The sequence below is a fragment of the Anguilla rostrata genome, chromosome 7 (assembly GCF_018555375.3).
Source record: "Anguilla rostrata isolate EN2019 chromosome 7, ASM1855537v3, whole genome shotgun sequence".
Classification (NCBI taxonomy): Eukaryota; Metazoa; Chordata; class Actinopteri; order Anguilliformes; family Anguillidae; genus Anguilla; species Anguilla rostrata.
The window spans coordinates 17,969,349-17,992,680 of record NC_057939.1 but is presented as its reverse complement, the minus strand read 5'-3'; the positions used below and the strand labels follow the sequence as shown (position 1 = coordinate 17,992,680).

Here is a 23,332-nt window from a genome sequence, read left to right as displayed (position 1 = left end):
CCAATCATGTTTCACATCTTACTGCTGCATTTAACCCTGAGAAAAAGGTCGTTTTTCAGGATGAGAAGTTAAAAGCTGCAATTCAGACAGCAGCCCCACAGCTCAGACAGGGCTCTCCCATTGACACCGATTTGCCAGCTGGTAATGTGCTGTATGAGAGGTACTTTCAGATAACGGTTGCTTTAAATTGGCTGGTCAGTGGAGTTGATGTGGGCTAATGAGGATGGAAAGTTATGTCAAAGCTCATTCTAGCTCCTCTAGTGTGTGCTGGGCATTTTCCTGTGTGTGTCCAAACACTGCAGTTGAAACCTCTGTGTATAGACTGCTTCAGTTCATTGAAGCCCAGTAGAGTAGTTTAATATTGTGATCACCTTCCTGTCCCTTTGCTGCTGAATGCATTGTCCCTATATTGCCTGACCTGTATTGCTTGATGTCAGCTTGAGCATTAGCAGAAATGTCAGCTGAATAGCTTTCTTGTGGGCTTGTATGTGCTGTGACGCCCTCCACTGAACTGAAGGTCATCATCTTGACTTAAGCCAAGGTCGTGTTTTAAGTAGTTGGAGGATATAGGCCTTCACTGTTGGATTAAAGACGAGATGTTATTCGCTCTGACCCGTGTGGTCCTGTGCTTGTGTTTTGGAGGCCTGGAAGCGCTCTGGATGGACAGTGGGAACAGGATGGTTCCTCTCACTGTCCTTACATTGGTATCGTCACTTTGGATAAAAGTGTCTGCCAAATTAATGTAATGTATCAAATCAATATGGTCATATGATCAGGGGCCTAAGAAAACTGTAAAACCGTAGCAGGAAGCACCCTCCACCTATGGTCGCCTCCCGTGGATGAGAGGAGGCGGGAGAAGGAATGTCAGTCTGCTACCCTGCCCGTGTTTCCTTAACCCGACAGCTGGGGAGCATTTGGTGCCCCTGGCATCTCATCCCTCCATCGCAGGGCACTGAATATAGCGAGGGAAAGCACATGTGAGCAGAAAGGAGGGATGAAGAGGAGGAAAGCGGGAGAAGGAATGTGTTTGTTTACTCCAGTGGAGAGAAGACTCCTGGGTCAGGCCAGGCTGGGATGGGAGTGTAACATCCCCCGCCATAGAGACCACAAAACCCCCTCTGCCAGACCCACGTTCAGGAAAACCTGTTTCCTCCCTTGCTTTATTTTTTCTGCAGTGGACCCTTGCAGTGTTACTGGAGCGCATTAGCTTTCCACGTGGGTGTAAGGATGGGAAAAGGGGAAAACCGTGTGATACATGGAACTGGGGAGCAGAAGAGAGAGTTTGGGGGGGGGTTCCTGCTCGGAATGCTTGGAGCTGAGCTGGGGTTTGGGTCAACGGGCAGCCGAGGCCAACAGAGGGAGGCTTCTGTTGAGTTTCCCCAAAGTGAATTTAGCACCTCCCATGGTTCGCTCTTAGTCTTCCGCACAGTTTACAGTTACCACATTTCCTCTATGGGGGCATGTGAGGAGAAGGTGCCGAAAGCTCACTGATAGAAGTCAGGCAAGATGTACAGTACGTACCAGTGCATTTTTATAACATACTCAACATAGGAGGTACTGTACTGGTAGAAAATGGTAATCGGTAAAAATGAGTTTTTAAAGTAACTGGAGTAGATTCAGAATGTTAAACACTCTGATGCAATATACCATACAGCAATCAGCTTGTATGCGAAGTACGGTAATGACTTATTTTTATGAAAAGTAGTTAGGATTGTGAAACAATTCCTTCACTGCCCTCAACAACTAACTGTAACCCTTCAGTTTGGACCAAGATAATAGACTTTATGGATCTGATAATGTAGAGATGTGATCAGTCTCCCTGGCTGAACAGCCAGCTTCAGACCAAGACATATCCTCTGATCCTGAAATCTGGTGAAGTCCTGACCCCCTAGTGGCATCAAGTAAAACTGTGTAGTTAGAAATTCAGGTCCTTAGGGTCTATTGTTTTTCCCAATATTGTGTACATTTCCTTTTGTGTATATAGTTGTGTATATTTCCTAATGTGTAAGAATTTCAGGACATGAGGAAACGAAAGTCTCTTTACTAGAATTGTGTTTATAAGGGCCTTGACTGGAACAATTTTTAATGCACAGACACATGCGCACACCTACACATACACACAAAACAAGTGACAGGAGCACCAATTGTATATTGCATGCAGATTCACTCGAGGTTGAGGGCAATCTGTACCCTTGATTAACTCTATCCTACCACAAGATGGCACTAGCACTCCAGGTTTGTGTTGTTTTCTTACTCAGCGGAGAGACATTCCCCTTTATGGGTCTGTTGCCATACCACCATGCACTCTGCTCCTGCCGACTGGCTGAAGCTAAGCAAGTGTAGGCTAGGTTAGTACTTGGCTGGGAGACCACCAGGGAATACTGAGTTGCTGCTGGAAGTGGTGTTGGTGGGCCAGCAGGGGGGCAATCTTCCCTCTGGTCAAATAAACCCCAATGCCCCAGTGCAGTGACACTGTGCAGTAGGAGATGCTGTCTTTCGAATGAGACATTAAACCGAGGTCCTGACTCACTGTGGTCATTAAAGATCCCATGACACTATTTGCAATGAGGAGGGGGTTCCCCGGTGTCCTGGCTAAAATCCCAGATCTGGCTCTCGTAAAAACTTGCCACCTAATGATACACTGATTTAATTGGCTAAAAAATGTTCTCTCCCTCCAGTGGTGCTGCTCAGTGGCCAACAATAGAGGATTGTGGTTGTACTGGGCAGCTCCCAGGTGTGAATGTGTATGAGTGTGAAGCAGGGCGTTGCTGCAAAAGAGCATCCGTACTCTGCGAACCTACCCTGGGTAAATAAAGGTTAAAAAAAAGAAAGCTTCCATTAAGTGCTGGAGGGAAAATCCTTTAGAAATGAAGAGGCTGCTTCGAGCCAATATTAAGTTAATACCTCAGAAAACGATCAAGGCTTTCCCGCTTTAGTGCATGAGCCCTGCAGGGATCTGTTCCACATGTTTAAGCAAATGGAGGCTGAGCAATGTTGGAAGGTTGGGGAGTTGAGGAAAAAGGTTCTGATGTGTGAAAACAGTGCACCAAACCCAGCGTGAACTCCGTAAGCGACTCATTCTACAGCACGGTGCTCTGGCAGGCTGTGGTGTGGGCTGGTGCAGGGCGATGGTACAAAATCACAAGAGTCCATAAATACCCATGATGCACCGTGGGTGTGGTGACCATCAGAGACCCTACGAGGTGAGACTCATTTGTGTGCGGCACTGTGTGAACGGGGGTGCTTACTTCTGACAGCGGGCGCACTGGATGTAGCTGTTGGTCTCCTTGATGGAGGGGTCGTGGACGAAGCTGGGGTACTCCGTGTCACAGGGCTGCATGAGCTCCACCTTCTTGTGCTTGTGAGCTGAGGGTAGAGAGCGTCCAGGAACCGTCAGCCAATCAGCCGCATGCGCGCGGACATGCGTACAGTGAGAACACGTCAGGACAGCTGAGTGACAGCTCAGGCATGTGTGGGTGATGACATCAGCGCTAAATCCCACAGTCCTCTTCTGCCCCCTCCTCCCAGCCTCTGATACTATGCAGTATGTGAAGGAGAGTTCCCTGCTTTTTTTATGAATCTCCAGGCCGCCCACTCGTTATACTCTCTCTCTCTTACTCACACACGCGCGCACACACACACACAGTCTTACATAAGCCCACACTGGAAAGCAGGACTATTGTTTATGCAGATTGTTCTATTAGTGATGCACTCATCACTGGCTGCCCCTGGGGGTTTCCTGTGGCATCAAGACTGTGTGTGTGTGTGTGTGTGTGTGTGTGTGTGTATGCTTGGGGGTGAGAGAGGAAATGAAGAGAAAAAATAGATGAAATGAATAAAGACAAATGACTGAAGAGAGAGAGAGACAGAAAAAGGAAGCGGAGAGAGTCGAGGTTTGGATAATTGTGATCACAGATGCTGCTGTTCTCTTGGATCAGTATCACTGTCAGGTTTGGCTGTAATCTTAGGCCATGGCTTCGCTTGGCTTGTCTGGAAAAGGCACTGGTCTCCTCCGGTTGTGATTCTGAGACCCTAGATGGAAGCGTAGGTGGCGCTGGCTGATTAGCACTGGCCACCCTGGCCAAGTTCCGGCCCGCACTAGGGCAAGGCAGGGAAACTTTCTGAAGACGACTTATTTTATGAGGTCACACTGTGGGCCAAGATATTTATAACTTGTTTTTGCCATGGACATAAATAACCCAAATAACCTTTAGCACAAATAAACGCAGTCACACTTACTCCACACAAATCATAAATGCCATTCTGGATATTTACACTCGCACACAGGATATGCTTGATTCACATGGGGCACACACACACACACACACACACACACACACACACACACACACACACACATATACACACGCATATATAGAATAAGCACCTGGCAACCAGAAGGAATCTCTTGGATGGGAATGGAGGAGCCATGTGACTGGGGGTGGTACTTACTTGAATGGAAGACAGACTTTGCTTGAATGGGAGGGGTCACAGTGGAGAGGGGGTGGAGTGAAGCACACGATTGGAGGACAGGCCACAGTGAAGAGGGGTGGGGCATGAAGACAAGCAGATGCATGGCGGCAGTGGTTTGTCGTGACAGACAGGTGATTGGAGATGATGCGAAGATGAAGATGATGATGGGAAAAGCATATGGGAAAGACCGACCGTCAGTAATAGCAGTCATGGGTGAAATGACATGAGTAGGTCAAGAAGCTTTACTACACTATATATCCATCCCTCTCTTCCTCTCTAATTTCACTATCGTTACACTGATAAACCTGTGTCTTCTTATATTTTATGGCAATGATGTGATGTGTGGGCGCATTGTCATGTATGGAATGTTTTTTTTAACTTGTAACCTACTCAGGGGCTACGCATGCAAATGAGCTCATTGGCTAACTGACACATTTATACAGATGTATATACTGTAGTGTTGATCAATGTGTGGTGTCCCTGTTAAATAAAGTATATGAATAAATAACCAACTTTTGCCACCCTGACAAACGGGCTCCTTAATTCACAGCTACAAACGCAGCAGAGCACTTCCTGCTCAATCCACAGCCCCTGGGCTGGGGCAGCCACGACTTACCTTCTGCAAGGTGATCAGAGTGCCACAGCCCGCACACATTAAACTCCAGCAAAAAGCTAGAGGACAAGGGGAGAGAAAACAGCATTAGCATGGTGGCTAGCCTAGATTAACCTTCCCTTCAGTAGCCCTGCATACAAGATGAGAGCTTTCCCCCTGCCCTGGGGAAGAAGCCTCAGTCTGGATTCGGAAGGGCAGATGGCAGAAACTGGGTTCTGGTTCAGAAGTGGAGCGGCCGTGTCGCTTATTGGACCAGACACAACTGTGAAACTGAGCTGTGAAAAAGCACGGAGCAGAACCAGAATAAACCGGCCTACTTTTCTGAGCAAATTCTAACCTTGGTTTTTTTATTTATTTTTATGCAGCACTGTGGCGCATTGGTCAGCACGGTTGCCTTCGCAAGGTTCTGGGTTGGAGTCCTGGCTGGCCCGGATCCGCTCTGTGTGGGGTTTGCATGTTTTCCCTGTGGGTTTCTGCCCGGCGCTCTGGTCTCCTCCCACAGCCAAAACATGCAGCCCCAGGACTACAGGTGAAAATTAGCCTCCCTCGATAACTCTGGAATATAGGCTGAAAGGTTATTAATATTAATTGTCCCTGTCAATTAAACTAATAAATTACATTTATTTTTCCTCCCACTTTTGTTTACCCGATTGCATTTGTGAGCCCATCACCGCAATGTCCTCTGTCAGTTTAGGATGTTCAAGAGTGTGCATTCTGAGCCCAGCTTCTGTTCACTCGGCTAGCACAGGCACTCGAGTGACCAGAGAAGGTACGGTGAGGACAGCCACACACAGTTACCCCCAACCCAAACCCTCTCTTCTTGGAAGACTCTACAGCCAGCTTTGTGCTGCCTTATGGGAGACCGCCAGCCGTAATCACACTGGCACAGGCTGCATTCAGTACCAGACAGTGGAACGGTGTCTTCTGGCTTTGCCATTAAATAGCAGGGACACCTAAGTGTGTGTACCCTGCTGGTAATTGCATTGCCCGCCTTGTTGATTGGCTGCTGTTTGTACAATGTGTTTTTCAATCTTACTTTTAAAAACTGATTATTTTTCCTTTATTCTCTTCGTGTCAACAGCTCGTGTGCAGCTGTGCTCGGATGTCCACAGTAAGCTCCCCTGTAAAAAATTAACAGGCCCCCATAAACTGGGCCTCTAAGCCAGGAGAGGCGTCTAATCATACTTACAGCAGGAACTGAGACAGGAGCCATTTTAGAGCCGACGCCAGGCCATAGAAGGGCTGCAGGGAACAGAGAAGAGAGAATTCTCGGTTGCTGAGAGACGGTCAACTTTCAGTCCCCCCCCCGCCTTCAATCCTTCAGGGGGCTTCGGCATTTCTGGAAGGTGTATGTATGGGCATTAAAAAAAAAAATAGCCGTGTCATCCAATCAGAATTTTAGTTCTGTTGGCGCCTGAGGCGGATGAATGGCTCTGCAGGACTGCAGCGGCCCTCGAAAGCCCTCAGGCTGGCCTTGCCTGGCAGTTACCTGGGTGCTGCTCGGTGAATACAAATGCGTGGATGATGGAGATTTACTGCGGTCGATCGGGGGGCTCTGAGCCCACTGACCAATCGGCACGTTTCCTCAGAATGTCAAGGACGAATGGCGAAAATCTCTGAGAAATGTCACTTGTGCGCCTCGCCATCCACCCCGCCTGTGGCTTAAGGATCTAACATCGCAGACGCCACAAGTAGTGTGCTGAAACGCGTCCTTTGCAACGCTGGAACTCAAACGCATGCAACAGTTGGATTGGGTGTGTAATGCTGCTTTTGAGTGGTGCAGCAGTGACTGAGGGAGCGAAGAGGTGAGATATTGCAGACGTACGCTGAGGAGGGGCCGGGCGCTGTTGGCATGATGGAGGGGGTTCTTGCACATGGCCTGGTAATCGTACAGCGATATCCTGGAGGAAGACGCACAAAAATGCGTTCGCACGCACGCACACACACACATACACGCACAAGCAGAAGGAAACACAAACGCAGACTGAATTATGACTTTCATTCACTCAGATACTCAACAGTGCAATGGCTCCCGAAGGAAACATAAACAACACAAGGCTTCTAAGGTGCATAGCGTCTCCAGTGACAGATGATGCAATAAATGTTCCTGCAGTGACAGAGCCAAAAAATGTCAATTTGGGTCGCAGGCATCATTAAAATGAATTATTAATGACAGCACTACTTCTGGTAGGCAGTGGATTGGCTCTTACCTTTTGAACATGCCCATCCTGAGCAGCTGTGTCATCACAGCCCCTTCCAGTTCCCCCAAGAACTTCCCGACCTGCACAGAGGATGACAGAGCTGGTCATGTGACGGCTCTAGAACCAGGGATGACATCACAATGAAGTTTGCAGCCTCGTGATTGACTTGGCTGATAAAGGCTCTTGCTGCCAAGCCCCCTGGGATTCCAGACCTCAGCTTTTCTCCTCCTCGTCTCCATTGCGTGGCCAGTGGCAGAGTGCCAGACGCAGAGTCCTCCTTCAGCACCTGCTGTCTCTCTTCACTGCTGTGTGAGTGCTGGGTCACACGTACCACACTTCCACCCTGTTCCCATACCACCCTTCTGTCTCGTCTCTCCCTCTCTTACATACGTGCATACCTTTCCCTCCCTCCCTCATTCACTCACTCTCTCTCACATGCAAATTTCAAGTTTTAATGGTTTTTTTTCTTTCTTCTTTTTAGGTCCCTTATAATGCAGTCATTTGGATTTTCCCTGAGTCTGTATCCTCTTAAGTGGTGATGTTTTATTGATGTTTATGAATATTACTGTATAATTTTGCTGACTGAGTGCATGTGTTGTTCAGTTGAGTCTTCATTCGTGTCGCCTAGGGGGAAATAAGTTTGCAGCAGCTATAAAAATTAAGACGGGATGACAATAGATACAGCACATCCTCAATCACACTCGTACAACAATATATGCATCCATAAACAATAAAACATGTACCCCGTACCTACATAAACTCATGCTAGGGAGAAATTAAATGGATGTAAAGTGCCTGTGTGACTGTGCGAGGGAAATTATGCCATACTTCCTCGACTGCTTATTAAGTAGACTAATCGCCAGGGGAATGAATGAACATTTTAATCTGGTTGTGTTGCTCTTCAGCAGGCTGTACCATGAACCAGAAGGAAGAAAAGAAAATTCAGGAAACAAAGGGGGGTAAAAATCTCATGGGATAGGCTGAGCTGTATGCAGGGCTTGTCAGTTAAGCTAGCCTTGGAGGTGACTCTTGAGGTTGCATTATGTTTTGGTGGGCAGTGAACTTACACTTCCCACCCCAACATACAGAGTCCTGTATTTAGGCTTTGAACCATATTAAAAAGCATAATTAAGCTTTTTAAAAAACCACAAACTGGAAGAGTTTAAATACGCTTGGGAAATAAACATGGCAAGGCAGTTTGGGATGTGACCAAATGGTTTTGCCATTCTGTTTTTCCCCAGCTTTTAAATAAAGAACTTTCTAATTGTCAAAATGCCTTTCTCCTGTTATCTCCCCTCCTTTCCCTCCCTCTCCATCCTTCTCTTTCTTCCTCTATCTTCTAAAGGCCTAAGCATTTCAAGTCTAGTTAATATCAGATGACCAACCTCAGCTCAGAATTGAAATGCACTGAAATGGCAGGTTCTGTTTGGTGTTCTATGGCTGATATGACTGCGTGTTTGGAGCACTGAGGTGCCCACCCCAGCGCGATTCACCCGACCCAAACCCCGCCAGACGGCAGCACGCCGCGTCTCCGTGGACGCAGCGGGCATGAGCTTCCATCTCAATGCGCTCATCCTGACGCCTCCAGCCCGGAAGCGGGGCGCATATCGACGGGTGCATTAGGGGCTAATTCGGCATCATCATTCCGGATCAGCGACGGATGCTAGCTAGCCGCCCCGCTCGCGCGGACCTGGGCGGTAATCACCGCGGCTCTGTCAGGGGCCACTCCGGCCCGCTCTGCTCAATCACAAACCCGCGCGCTGATTAGTATTGGCAGGAAGAACGGCCTCATTACTCACAGTCATGCTGCTGCTGACAGATAGGAACACTTCTCCCTGTCGTTCTCTCCCTCCCTTTCTCTCTCTCTCTCTCACGCTTTTCTTTCACCCTGCCACCCCCCCCCCCCTTTCACAATACAGCATATTTTATTCTCCTTCCTCCTTATCATCTCTGTCATTACCGCATGGCTGAATGGAGAGTTATGCTGGAATATAATATTTAGTAGGGCCTTAAAGTGGTCCTTGAGTAAATTCTCTGAAGCGTGAAAGAGGATCAGTTCGATTTTCGCCCTTTCGTGTTCATTACCAGAAAGCAGAATTCAGTCTGTTCAGGGCCAAGTCCCCTTTTGACACATTCAGACTAGCAGCACGAGCCCTGTCAGATATGATGCCTCTGCAACTTTTTAAAACGACTCTTCTGAAGGAGGATCCATAATCATCCAGGATTTCCACCCACACCTTTGCGTGCGGTAGTTCTGCCGCCAGCAGCTGCCCATGTTAAGAGCTGCACTCTTCCTCTCTAATTCCTAAATCTCATTCTCATTTCTTACACACCACATCACACCTTCTTTCATTTCAAGCTTTCACGGCTTGGTCTGCGGTTTTTCCGCATTGGCGACTGCCTTCCCATGTGACGGGAAGCAGTCGTCCCCGTGCGTGACTCACGCTCCGAGGGAGACGGTCAGGTGACGACCTGGGGCACAGAGCTGGGACGCCGGCCAATCAGGTGAGGGGAATGGAGTCGTGTGACCGAGCCGGCAGCACAGGTTGGGAGCGGCTGTGTGTGTTCTGTGTTTCTCGCGAGTGACTCATCACTGTTTCGCGCACACACCCGAGGCCTCGCTCACACACACACACACACACACACACACACACACACACACAATCACCACAAGCTGCAGAAGCACCCAAGAGCCCAGACAATGCAACAGGGCTTTTCTTATAACCGCACACACACACAGTACAGACAAAAAGCAATCATTCAGAATAACATGCGTAGTGTCTTAAACACAGAACACAAAGCCAGTCCCTGAGCATCCGCAGGTGCTAAAGCAAAGCAGCCGGTGAGAAAGCGAGCGCACACACCAACGCCCCTCTCTCTCTCAGCGCTGCAGCAGCGTGCAGGGGCCTGGGCGAGCGCTTCGGCAGAGAAATAAAATCCTGAGGAGATTTACAGTGGTGATGTCAGACGTCTCACGCCACAAGCTGGTGAGAGATAAACCTAATCGTCCCTCCTAACTGCACTGTTAATGTGTGGGCACCCCGTGAAGCCTTGTTTTATGTCACATCCATATGCCATTCTGCATGGAGATGTTTCCATTCTGTTTATTTAATAATCATTATCATGATGAGAATAATGATGGTGACACTATTCCCAGCCCTTATTGTACTTTATGTACCTTATTGTATCATTATCTTGATGTTGTATCATTATCCTAGTTTGACTTCGCATAGGTTAGGTCAGAGAGTAATGTTTACTCTGTGAACTGGACTGAATGTGTTCATGGCTACGAATAACTTACAAAATGAGAATTGTACCTTATCGAATCTGTTTTGTGGTTGCTCCAATGACCTGTTCGGTATGCATTTATTGTACATTGCTTTAGATAAAAGCATCTGCCAAATAAATGTAATATAATGTAATTCGAATAATTCTAAACAATGAGAATATTTAATAAGAATTGGAATAAAGAAATGGCATGATTCTTATAGTTTTGCTATTTTGCAGTTATTTGCAGATATTCATAGACAGCTTTTAGTCCCATTTGTCTGACTACGTTTCAGTCCAGCCTGTATTGTTGCTCATAACTCCTGAGGGGAGTGAAAAGCCCGTTTGTCATACTTTGTTTGGAAGGGGATCTCCTGTGGACTGAGCCCTGTTACTGTATCTTTGCCTTTGCGCTTAATTTGTGATAATGAATGCGTTCCCTTGCGGGATATGGGCTGAGCTCGAGGCGCCATCTTCCCTTCCTGAACGGCGCTAAGAAAATCTGGATTCAAACTGCTGTTCTTCACTGAGGTTCAGCTTTCCTGTCTGACAGCAACTCTTTCTACTTGCTCCCTGCATGATTCAAAAGTAGGCGTAATTAAGAATATGTGCTGAAAGTGTGAAAGAGTATTTCAGCAGGCCAGTCAAACCTATGTACTGCGGTACAGTGTCTGTGAGGGTTAAGTTATCTTGCTTTGCTGATGAGCTGATTTTACTATACGAATAAGTACAGTGTGAAATTCCCACTGAATTAATGTGCAGCGCATGATCATGAGTAGAAATGAAGGTGATGTCGTTGGAATTGGGTTTTAAATGAGTAGGTCAACCGTGATCCTCGACTGCAGAGATACTAATGGGGTTTCTTCCATCCAAGTTTGATTGCAGTTTTTGAAACACAGATTAAGCCTCTGAGCTTGTATGTTCTGAGTCTGAAAGGAGAAATGCTTACCTGTGCTTATTCAGGCTAATAATTCATCCTATAATTAATAGTTAGGATTTTGGATGGGGAAAAAACAGAATGGTCATCTCTATAGTGCAGGACCAGGGCTGCCTAGCCATGGTGTAGCTAATGTCTTTGGGATCAAATTTATATTGCATTTATATTTAAATGAGTTCATTAGGCAGAAGCTTTTTGTCCAGATCAGTTCACAGGGCATTTATAGTGAATAAAATCAAGTGAAAATTAAAAGGTTAAATACAAATTCCTAAACAGAGTAGAGGGTGACATTATGGATATTAAGTGCAAAGCTGACAGAACTCAACCGTTATGCTGGTAAATTAAATTAAATATTAATCACAAGAATACATAACACAGTGTTCTTAGTACTAATTAATGGAGCGATAAAACAGAAACTTATAAAAGCGGGCAAGTAAAAAAGTGCCGTGTTCATACCTTAGTTGTAAACCTGAGATTCAAAGCTGAAATGAAGGGGAGGGATTGCAGATCTTAGGGGGTAGGAACTGTAGAGCTGGGTTTCCAGCCAATGCTTAAAGACTGGCAGCGGGTCAGCGGACCTGATTGGCTCAGGAAGCTCACATAGGGCCCGCCCCCAGTAGGAGCCTGGGTGGAGGGCCAAGTGTTTGGAAGGTGTAGGTGAAGGTCTAGGTGTGGGTGATGTTCCTTGGGATCAGATATACTTTTAGGCTTTGATTTTAGGTTTATGTCAGTGGGTTCAGATGTGAGTAGGTGTGAATGTTGCCTTTGGGAGGAGATGTGATTAAGGCAGATGCTGATGGAGGTATGTTATGTTAGGGAAGGTTACAGTGTGAGGCACACTGCTACAGATGCAGAGTCATGCGCCCTGTGCGCAGTGGCCTAGTTTACTGACAGGTATGCGCCCCCCGCCCCTCCCCCCCCCCCCTCCCAGCTTGTCCTTCAGCTTTCCACCTCCCAGGACAGAAAGTTTGGGTTTTGTTTTGTTTGGCAGAGACTCTGTCCCCACGGAAGCCCAACCACAGGCCCTCTCTCCAATGTGCTGCTCTGTACTCAGGATATTAAACTCACTTTTGAGCACTTTTCCTGTCAGACTCTTTTCTCTCAGTCGGGGGGTGTGTGTCTCTGGCTTTGCTGCGTCTAGTCAACAGCTCGGGTCACACAGCAGTTCTGAGTCGCCCTCTTGCTGCGCTCCCTGAAAGCTGCTGAGCACCTCGCTCCTGAGCAGAAGGGTGTCTGTCCCGCGTCCTTGGAAAATGACCTGTCAGCTGGTGGTGCCACTCCTCACAGTGCCCTTCGCTGTCAGAACGGACTGATCTGCCCGTTCCGAGCCATCCCATAATTAATGGACGCTTGCCAAGCCGCTAACTCGGTAGAGGAAACCTCCACAGCCACACCGCTAACCCCGGAAACATCAAAGATACAGCCACCAGAAAGGCAGAGCTGACCTTCCATTTAATTCATTCGCATATAAGGAAAAAAGTTTTTGATCAAAACCTATTATTCATTTATTTCCATTTTTTGGATGCCAGCTTGACGACTCTTAATATATTTAGCGAACCCTGTAGTGCTTCTTCCCCCGCCCTAAGAAAAACACTTAGCAAGACACCCTCTTATTGGACCAGACATGTCACCCTGTCCCAAGTAACCCATACACAAAGAATCTGAGATTAAGACTGCTCATACATATGCTAACTATAAATACCTGCAGCTCAAATCAGAGCTTCTGTTCTGAGCTGCCTGCTTCCCTTTGTCTGATAACAGGGCCTGCATAAGAGTGTTTTATTCATACAGTAACATGATACCTCATTATTCAATGAATAAACCAATAAATCGGAATCTTTATGTTATGGCATATTTTTGTACGTTTTGTACATACTGTGCCACTTAACTTCATATTGTAGGCATGTAAAAAACTACATTTCCCCCATGTTGAACCGAAAAGCTTTTTCGTTTTTTATCATGAAGTAGCTTCAATGTAGTTAACTAAACTGAAGCTACTTTAAAAAAGTAGTCACCTACTTTTATCATTTCTCTATTAAATTGGTGCCTTAGTTAACTATATTTTCAGAGCAGCTAACCCAACACTGCGACACGCTTCACATTCTGGCCCCTTTAACTCTTCAGTGGGGCCCACGCACGTACGCGACCTTCTGTCCCATGGGCACTGGGGTCTTTGCACTCTTACAAGTGATGCTGGGTAATCCCTGAGCTTTGAGCAGGGGTCTGGGGGATGGAGAGCGAATAGGATCAGGGCAGAATTATGGGGCAGCTGCATCCACCTCGTCCTCCACCCAGATCAGTCTGGAGAAACTAGCCCCGCTAGCTACTCGCTTTGAGATTCCACATCTGAGCTTAGACCCTCCCCCCACCCAGGTCCCCATGGCGACAGCAGGCCGGTGGGTCCCGCAAAGTGCCGTGTTTAACAGCCCATATTCAGCGTTCTACATCCCCTGTGCTCTATTTAAACGGAGTGCCATGCACTTTCAGGGGCTTTAATTGTGCCACGGGCGGATTACAGAGCGCTAAGTTTCCCAAATCCGTGGAGTGTTGCAGATGTGCCGGGGGGATGGAGTTAAGTGGGGGAGGGGGAGGGGCGTAAGTCGGTGACAGGCAGCTCGGCTCAGCTCAGGCCCTGCACATGTGAACTCCCCCAACAAGCCCTCAATCCCACAATCCTCTCCGTGTTTAATAATGGCCTGGGCAGCAGTGGGTGGCCCTTGGCCGGGATTACACATGGACGTACCCCAGCTACTCTAAAAACACAGCCATGGTGTGTCACTGGGCCCAGTCACTGACCACTCTGGAGCTGGAACAGGGCAGTAACACACCACCCTGTATTACCTCATACATGGTGACCCAAGAGCTGAACCAATCCTGAGTTCACCATTCATCTGACTGATCAGCACATGTATGTTCCCTTAGGCCAGAGCTAATTGTTATGTAGAAAAATAGGTGGATAGACAAACATTAAATATTTAACTGTTAAACATAAAAATAAATGAGCAAACATAATGTACAAATGAAAAGGCTGGAGTCTGTGGTAGAGGTACAGTGTTGAACAGTTGATGACGTTAGTCTGGCCGTGCTGTCTGCCCTTGGCCAAGAACCGCCTGTGCCCAGAAACAATGGGTTCCCGATATAGTACAGTGCCAGGACAGAGGTCTGAAACACAGAGGCCGGAACCGGAGGCCCTCAGAACTCTGTTCCCTTGGGGTGGGGGTGCGAGAAGGCACCGTTTGTTGACACTTTCAGTCCCTGTCCTCTCTGATGCTCTCCAGGGGATTAAGCCCTCTAAGTTTCTTAAATCCCTCAAGCGCTGCAGATGTTGTTTATGGTACGTTGGGAGGCTATATCCAGAGTTCCGCCCACGTCCTCATGTCAACATTCCACCCCCCCCCCCCCCCCCCACCCCACCCCACTCCCACCCTTCTCAGGCCCAGTATGAAACGCATATGTCAGTCAAGCTGAGATGCTGGCACTGAGCGCGCGTGCACCTGTGATGTAACCCTCGCTATGGGATAAAGCGTGCCGGCCGAGGTCTGGCACATTAGCGTCTAAGACCGTCTCTGGAATTATGTAATAGTCTGATGGATCAATGTCCTTAGATGTATATCCATAGCGAGATACGTGAACTTTTCTCTACATACGTTAACACCAGCATTACAAGGCTGTGTTTGCTTCCCCTGGATTTTTCTTTGTTGTGTTTGCCGCAGGGTTGACGGCGTGTTTTTAAGGAGCTAGGGAACCATTTTCCAATTTTTCCTGCTGCGATAAATACAATTAAGTTTGATTGATTAGCCCTCACAGACAGTGCTTAAAACGAGCCAATGGGAGAGGGTGTTTCAGGTTGGCAGGAACTTGATTCCTGTTTTATACGTACATCTTTCTTGTCCTTGGTGATCAGGATGAAGCCGTTGCTGTCGACGATGTAGCAGTTTATTAGCTGGAAAGAAGGAGGAATGAAATGAACCTTAGTATCTGTCAACTTCCAGCAGCTATGACCAGTTGGTAACGCTCCATTATTATTCTGCAGATGAGCAGTTTGAAACCCACCCAGCCGTCATAGCCAAAAGTTTTGCATCCACTTAAATTAAATGCAGAGTACCCTAGCATAGCCATAGATATTATCATAATTGCCTTTCCACAATGTTAACTATTACTCATAATTGCAATATTTGAACCTTCTGGCCTGCAATTACACGACTACAATTTTGGTTTGATTCTGAGATGAGGTTTTATATTTGAACCGATGAATGTCAGCTCACTTTCCGTGAGGTTCGCATTATGAGACTAAAAATAGCCACACTTGTGTACAAATTAAGTTGTCATTAAATTCAAAATGCGTTCACCTGACACATTCAAGAGTAACGGGAAATGGCACAAACAAATCAACTCCAAAAGTGGCCACGTCATTATTCCAGAAAAAGCTGTCAATTATCTAGTATGCATCACTGGGAACACACCATGTAGAGGGCTACAGACCCAGAAAGGGACAGCAGCCCTCTGTAATCCTCAACTGTGAATATTTTGGGCACGTCTGAAGGGTGACTGACAGCTATGATGTGTGGGAGAGCTGGGCTACAAGAGCTTTGTGTGACTTTGAGAGACTTTGAAAAGATAAGAATCCTTGAGCATAGCATTGCATCATAGAAGGTGGACAATCCTTTCAGATCCATTGTTACATCACAGAGGGAGGGAGGTCCTTGTGGACCCGCTGAGGCATCACTGAGGGTGAACTTCCTTGTGGTGGAAAGATAAGTAAACACGCAAAATGTTCACAGGAAATTTGCGAGACTTAACACTCACCATGCTCTCGCAGTCTAGAGGACAGGCGCCGTCCACGCGGCTGCACTACAGGAGGGGAGAGAGACCACTCGTCAGCATGCAAATAAACAGGCACTTTCAGGGGTGATGCGGACTGCCCCTGGATTTGGAAATAACCATGGCAGCATCACAAAAATAGAATAGAATAGAATTTGTTTATTGTCATTGTACTGGTGCGTACAACGAAATTCAGGCGCACTGCCTGAGCGGAGCTCAAATATACAAGATAAAACCAGGTAATAAAAATATACCTTGTTTTTAAATACAACACCATCAATCAATGTACATTTCATTGAGGGAGAAACAATGGAGGCTGCCCAGTCAGCCTGTCAATCTGTCTGTCTGTCTGTCTAGTTTTCTGTCAGACTGACTAATGGTGCTCCTCTTTTTCCAGTTTGCCTGTGTCGGGGATGCTCCTTCACACGCACTCGATCTCACTGCAGCTCTCTCAACCTCTTTAGGCCGCCCACTATAAATGAGAGCAGGCAGCCACCTACACAGAGAGCCGGGCATCCACCGAGAGACTGCTGCTACCGCAGGAGCCTGGGCGAGCTCGACTGCAGCTAGAGACCACTGCACTAATACAGGGCTCTTTTAACACCCGAATATTACATTGGCATACTCTTTACAGCGCCTCACTGAGTTCCTCGAAACATCATAAACTATGAGACCGCAGCCTGCCCACAGTAGATGGCAGGGCTTTGTTCACGGTGACGTTACTCAGATTGCCCATTGTATTGTTCAGATGAGTGACAATAGCAAGCACGCACAAACATTCCAGAAATGCACACTGCGTCAGTTTTAATCCTTGTAACATAATCAAGGAGATGACAGGACACTCGTAGTTATGTTTTCTGGTACAAATGCTGCGTAGCGTGCGTGCGTTATACGGCGGGTCCATTTATAGCGGGCGGAGATGCCGGTGCCCGGCTGCGCTGGCGCGCCGTATCAGGTGTCTGTCAGGGAACATCCTGTAAGGTCTACTTCGCAGAACCCTGCCCAGCTGTTCTGGGGTGTGACGCCAAAGCCGAAGCACTGTCTCAGCACAGATAATTCGATTACTGTGCTGGCATGCTCCGCTCCACAGTGGGACCAAGCCAGGGGGCCGCAGGCGGCCATCTTGCCCTCTACTGTGACTCCAACACTGGGGGCACGCGGCTGAGACACTGGGCATGAGATGCAGAGTCACTGGGTAACCGTTTGAGTGGAAGTCAGAGGATATCATGGCAGAAGGAGGAAAGGCCTAGTGTGTATTTGTGTGTGTGTGCGTGTATGCGTGCGTGTGTGCATGATAGTGTATGAGTGTGTGTGTGTGTCTGTGTCTATCTGTGTGTGTGTGTGTGTGTTCGTGTATGCGTGCGTGTGTGCATGATAGTGTATGAGTGCGTGTGTGTGTGTGTGTGTGTGTGTGTGTGAGTGCAGCTCTCAGTGCAGCAGCCCTCTCCCTCCTCTCCTCACGTGTGAATGAGCCGCTGCAGCTCGACTGCCCACATTACCCATGTGAGGCCAGCCAGAGAGACACACAGATGCTGGAGAAAGGCACACTGAGCTGCGAGACATGGGGGGAGCGATGAGCACAAAGGCAGAAGGAAACAGAGAAAGAGAGCGAGGGAGAGGAAGGGAGAGAGGGCGAGAGAGGCAGGGAGGAAGAGAGAGAAGGGACTCTGAGAAGCTGTGCAGTCTGCCCGTGCAATGCAGCACAAAGCCAAACCCCACACCAAACTGCACATTACGACAATGACAATGACTGGCACCTCTCAGAACTAGGCCTGGAGCTCAAAGTAAAGTTCCTTTCTAATTATGTGTTTTACCCTATTCTGAACCAGTACATGGACTAAAGCTGAAATGCCTGAAAATACATATAATCTCTCACCCTGAGAAAAGAGCCTTGGAATTCTTAAAAGGCACGCAGTAATAGCTAATGCTAAAGCTAACACTAATGTTTGAAAAGTAGGCATTAATACCTAATACTACTGTGAGCAGTAGAGGAGCTCACCATAACAGCCCATGAAATGCTAACGTTAATGCTTGAAAACCATGTAGCAATAGCTAACGCAAATGCCAATCCTTGGCAAAACATGCCACAACAGCTAATACTACCAAGTGTGCAGGCTAAGCCAGTGGTAAAACCGTAAAAAGCCCTGCTTGGATCTCAGCCAGCTTGGATTTGGGGCTCTACAGCAGCGTGTTTCTGAAGATGGTGGCTGCCCCCTGGTCTAGCCAGCACAGGAGCCCCCTGCCCTGTCTGCCTGTTGTGACTTCCTGCCCACTCACAGAGCTAGTTCTGCTGTCTTCCTGCCTAATCACAGAGCTTGTTTTGCTATCTTCTTGCCCAATCACAAAGCTTGTTCTGCTGTCTTCCTGCCCAAATAACAAAGCTTGTTCTGTTGATTGATTGTTGAACTATGACACAGACTTTGCATTCAACACAGAGGGTGAACCAGGGCCTCACTTGAAAATCACAGGCAATTTTCCCAGCAGTCAATATTTCCCAAATCACACCAGGAAGCGCCGCATGCGCCAATGCCGCCGGCGCATGCACGCAGCCAATGCCACCGGCACATTCAGGTGACGCTTCAGCGCTGCATCAGCTGTGCGTTCGCCACTGCCAGGGCTCAGGTTTCTTTAGAGAGAGGGAAGGAAGGAAGTGTTGATGATGTCACTCATCCCCACTCAAGGTCACATGGTGCAGCAAGAGCACGCCCCTGCAGGGCACAAGGGGGGGGGGGGGTGGGGGTGGGTGGTGGGGGGGGATTGGGGTGTGAGTGGCTCTCCATCAACGGGTCCTGCATCTCGCTGAGCGGAATGCTGTTGAGCTGTGTGTGTGTGCATCCCTGCAAGTGTGTGTGCATCCCTGTGTGTGCGTGTGCGTGTCTAATCTGTTCTGCCGAGGCGCTGGGCTAAGATTGCTGCTGCACCAGGCAGCTGGAGTTAATTTCGTTCCTGTAGAAAGAAATAATAAAAAGTGGGGAAGTGTACTTACATCTGTGTCATTGGGCTGCAGGAGGCGATGCAGAGCAGAATGAAGAGAGAGAGAGAGAGAGAAAATCACTGTGGGTAATTTAAAGCACGTACAGATCACATGACACACTGGCAGCTCTGTGACGAGCCATCGGATTATTGAAATTCCCTGACAGGAAAGCTGGGCTGCTTCCAGTCCGGAACGCAGGCACATTTTCCAGAGAAAATGGCAGAGAAGACCCCGTCGAGCCAACCCGGCCTTCGCTGAACCAAACCGATTGTTGTGGGCTTTTATTTTACGGACACCGCGATGCTCGGGGGGCTTTTTTAAAAGTGTGGGGAGGCCGCGGTCGGCACGGCGGCCGTGCGTCTCCCTCACCTCTCGGGTCACGCTGCACACGGTGGCCAGATTAGCAGATTAACCGTGGGCAAGATTGAAAAACCTGAACTGAATATATAGAGCGTGACGCCGGGGAAGTGGCCAATTCATCATATCTCTCTCCTCCACCCCCCCCCACCCCCTTCTGTTAGAGCGGCGGCCTGCAGTGGAGAGCGCTGTGATTCACACAGACTCCCTCTGAGGCCTCTCAGCCACCCCCTCCGAAAAACCAGCCCGCCGTTCTCCTCCTAAAAAGCCTGGCTTTGTGAAGACCTGAAGAGCCCAGTGGGTCAATGGACTGCAGAGCTGTTACATCAATCATCTTTCCTTTGTAAATACTCCAGTGAGGTCATAGTTGCCTGGCCTTCCTCAAGCATTTAAACGCAGACAAAGCAAAAACATTTTCTCTTAGGTTTTCCATTCTTTGTAATCTTTTAACGAGCATACAGCGCATTCTTATAAAAACCCATGGAGCAAAAAATAAAAATGAACGACCTTCGACATGTTGAAGAGCTTTAATCTGGCGTGGCTCCTAATGGTAAATTCCGACCCAGAAAGTCTCAACAACCAGCATCAACATTAAATTAAGACATTCAAGTGATATTTTGAAGTGAACATCAAAGATTTGCAGTTTTATGAAAGTTTAGCACATTCAAAACTTAAATTCAGTTAGTTCCAGAGTTATGACCCTGTGGAATGGTCTGGCCTCACTAGGCCCAGACCATCTGAACAGCTTTCCTTTCTGGAGAGTAGACGCAGTAACACGCTAGATTTGTGCACATAGATACAAGCTTCAGCGGGCCTTTTAATTACCTAAAAAATTCCAGTGGATGTTCAGGGAGGGGAGACAGAAACATGAGCATGGAGATGGTCTGGTCAAATGGAGCAATAGTCTATGTACAGTAATATTGTATAACCATTAACAATTAACGAGCATCAGAATATACTGTTGCTCTCACATGTCTTAGGTATCTAACTTTACATAAAGATTAACTAACCATGCTCCAAGGACATTTACCAACACATTAAGTCTGAAGAATGTCATAATTCAGAGGAGCCATTAGAGAGTAAGAAGTTTATGTAACCCACAATGCATTTCACCTTTAGTGTCTCGCACAAAGCACAGTCACAGTGAATAACTGACTGTACACAGGTTCCCATTCTGTTCAGAATGCTCTTCCAAACAGAAATCTGTTCTTGTATTCTGTTCTGTTTATTTATTCATTCATTAATTCACTCATTTTATTCTATATTTCATTTTATTTTAGTTTCTCAATTCCCCCTTACCCATGTCACACTGTTTTACTTTGGGAATTTAATAAATGAATACATAATCCAAGCACGTAATATATGCAGATAGGGAGATGAAATAGCTGTTCATACATTATGGATGCAAAAATAATTCCCATGAATTGGCTCTCTGCATTTTTGTCCCATTGACTTGCAGAATTCAAAGGAATAAGGTTATTCAAAACTTTGAAACGTCTTTCAAAATTATTTTTAAAGAAAGCATTCACTTGGGAACTGCTGTTACTTAAAATTATATTTTAAGTCCAGAGTATGTCCTTGGCCTTGAGTTCAGTCGGTATGTACACATTTATGTGCATTTATTCTTATGCCATGCAGAATGTAATCGATTGCAAATATAACAAAGGGTCACATTTCTAGGAATAGATATATATGTGTACGTTATTCATAAAAAATGATTAGGAACATGTATTGATCACCTTTCATATTTATGTGCAGCATTGTTTAAATTTAGGTTGCTTGTGCACATATTAGAATTCAATCTAGTAATATAAAAATCACAAACAATTATGGGATTATAATTGAGGCCTCAATTGAGCCAAACTTTTGTCCTTTTGCAAATAAGGTGTTTTTAATTTTAGTTTTCAATCGGTTTGCTTTTTTCTTTGCCAGTGCTGTGTGGCAAATTCATTTTGGTAACTCATTAATAAAAAATCCAGCACGTGCATTTATTTGGAATCAAATCATTTTGACCAGAACAAATTCTGATTGGCTCCCATCCTTTGAGTCAAGGCTTAGCAGCCCCAGACAGGTTTTTAGAGGAGGCAGAAGGGCTGGGGACACGTGCCACAGTGTGGACGGGAGGGGAGGGGGCAGGGGGGGGGTGCGTGTGTGGGGCTGCCTCTACTGGGATTCCACATTATTTCTACAGGCATGCACCACTTCTTCCCAGCTGGGCATAGCAGAGACCCCCCTTCCCCCCCCCCTCCATGTCCCTGAGACAGTCTGCTGAGAAGTCCCAGATCTCTCCTCAGCAGGGGTGATGCTCTCTGCTTCACACTTCAGACATGAGTCTATCAGCATCACAAAGTTACAATGTTACGCTCCTCTGAGATAGAACGTGTGTGTGGGTAAATGCGTGTGCGTGTGTGTGTGTGTGTGTGTGTTGCTGTGCACACTCATACTGGTGCATGAGCACATTTTTTCTTTACATGTTTGTGCGCAAGTGTGCATGCACACGCTAATGCGTTTTGCCTGTAAAATATGTCCGCTAGCAGAAATGCAGCGATGCTAGAGGATGTGATTACACCAGAGCATGACCCGGTCAGAAACGCCGTCCGTCCCAGTGCTTTGTGGGACAGCGCCGCTACAGCAGAGCGCGTGACTTAGCAAAAATATGGATGTCCTTGGACAAGTGCTTATCTATGCCACAGAAGCATTACAGACCTACAGCGTCTGCAGGACGCAACAAAAATATCCCCTTTATTCAAATGAGTCTTTTCTTAGACGCAGGACATTACTGTGACCAAACGATACGGCAGAAAGAGGTCTCTAAGTTAAACTTCCAGTTCCACGGCTGTTTTTTTTCCAACTCAATATTTCCTTTGTCATGTTTTTATGATCTTGCACACGCCGGATTTGCCCTTCTCATATGCTGCGATTGATGCTCTTGTCACGAGAAACACTTAGAAACTTTCACTCGCGTAATAATATATTATTATTATAACCGTTCAGTAACATTGTAATAATGTGGCGTCTCTCCAGCGGAGCCGCGAAGCGAGAGTAATGGATCATGGTTAAATGATAGGTCAGGCCTGTAATAATGTGGGTTTAAGCACCATGATTACTAATTAAAGGCCACTGGAGAGGGGAAGCCAGCGCTGGTCACATTCTTGTGATTGTGAGCCTTCAGTATGCGCTATACCGTACGTGCCAGACCGGAGCGGATCTACCTTACAGCTCCTTACTTGTGCCCTGATACCAACATAGGTTATCATAGCAGGTTTCACAGTGATGACTTATGATGTCACACTGTTATCTTCTATGAGGGTTCGTGGAGGGGTTCCTATTTTGGAATCCATGGGTACAGGTACATGAGGGGGATCTTACTGCTTACCTGTTTGGCGATCGCCCAAAACCTGGTCTCCATCAGCTCCAGGGTCATTTGCACCCCTATGGCTGAAAGACAAAAGAAAGGAAAATGGGAAACGTGGTCGGTCAGTGTATCATGAAGCACAGAAAATGAACCTGATGCTCAGCTCACAGTACCCTGAAACTCAGCCAGGTGACTGAATGGCGCTGTCTAGCACAGTTGGCAGTTAGGTTCGCCCTGTGAAGCTCGCGCAGGGGCGGGGGTGGGGGAGGGATTGGGGGTGCGCGGTGGGAACGGGAATCAGCATTAGACGTGCAAACATGAGTCACTTCACGTC

At 47.1% G+C, this 23,332-nt stretch overlaps 1 protein-coding gene and 1 long non-coding RNA gene across 7 annotated transcripts in view; one reads left to right on the top strand and one right to left on the bottom strand.

Annotated features, from left to right (window-relative positions):
* cacna2d4a (calcium channel, voltage-dependent, alpha 2/delta subunit 4a) overlaps window positions 1-23,332 on the bottom strand; it is a 112,029-nt gene that overhangs the window by 4,165 nt on the left and 84,532 nt on the right. For 3 of the 6 annotated variants that reach the window (XM_064343363.1, XM_064343368.1, XM_064343364.1), the window contains 10 exons: window positions 23,020-23,081; window positions 19,299-19,313; window positions 16,298-16,342; window positions 15,372-15,434; window positions 7,297-7,367; window positions 6,912-6,987; window positions 6,276-6,328; window positions 5,090-5,145; window positions 4,453-4,473; window positions 3,249-3,366 (listed from right to left, as the gene is read on the bottom strand). In XM_064343363.1, coding sequence (XP_064199433.1) covers window positions 3,249-3,366; window positions 4,453-4,473; window positions 5,090-5,145; window positions 6,276-6,328; window positions 6,912-6,987; window positions 7,297-7,367; window positions 15,372-15,434; window positions 16,298-16,342; window positions 19,299-19,313; window positions 23,020-23,081 — 580 coding nt within the window. Of the gene's footprint in view, window positions 1-3,248; window positions 3,367-4,452; window positions 4,474-5,089; window positions 5,146-6,224; window positions 6,329-6,911; window positions 6,988-7,296; window positions 7,368-15,371; window positions 15,435-16,297; window positions 16,343-19,298; window positions 19,314-23,019; window positions 23,082-23,332 lie in introns of those variants that run through there. The other 3 variants (XM_064343367.1, XM_064343366.1, XM_064343369.1) reach the window with 2 other exon arrangements.
* Window positions 5,823-8,560, top strand: LOC135259243 (uncharacterized). Its single transcript, XR_010331219.1, has 3 exons — window positions 5,823-5,855; window positions 6,168-7,596; window positions 7,769-8,560. It is a non-coding gene; the product is annotated as an uncharacterized LOC135259243 (long non-coding RNA).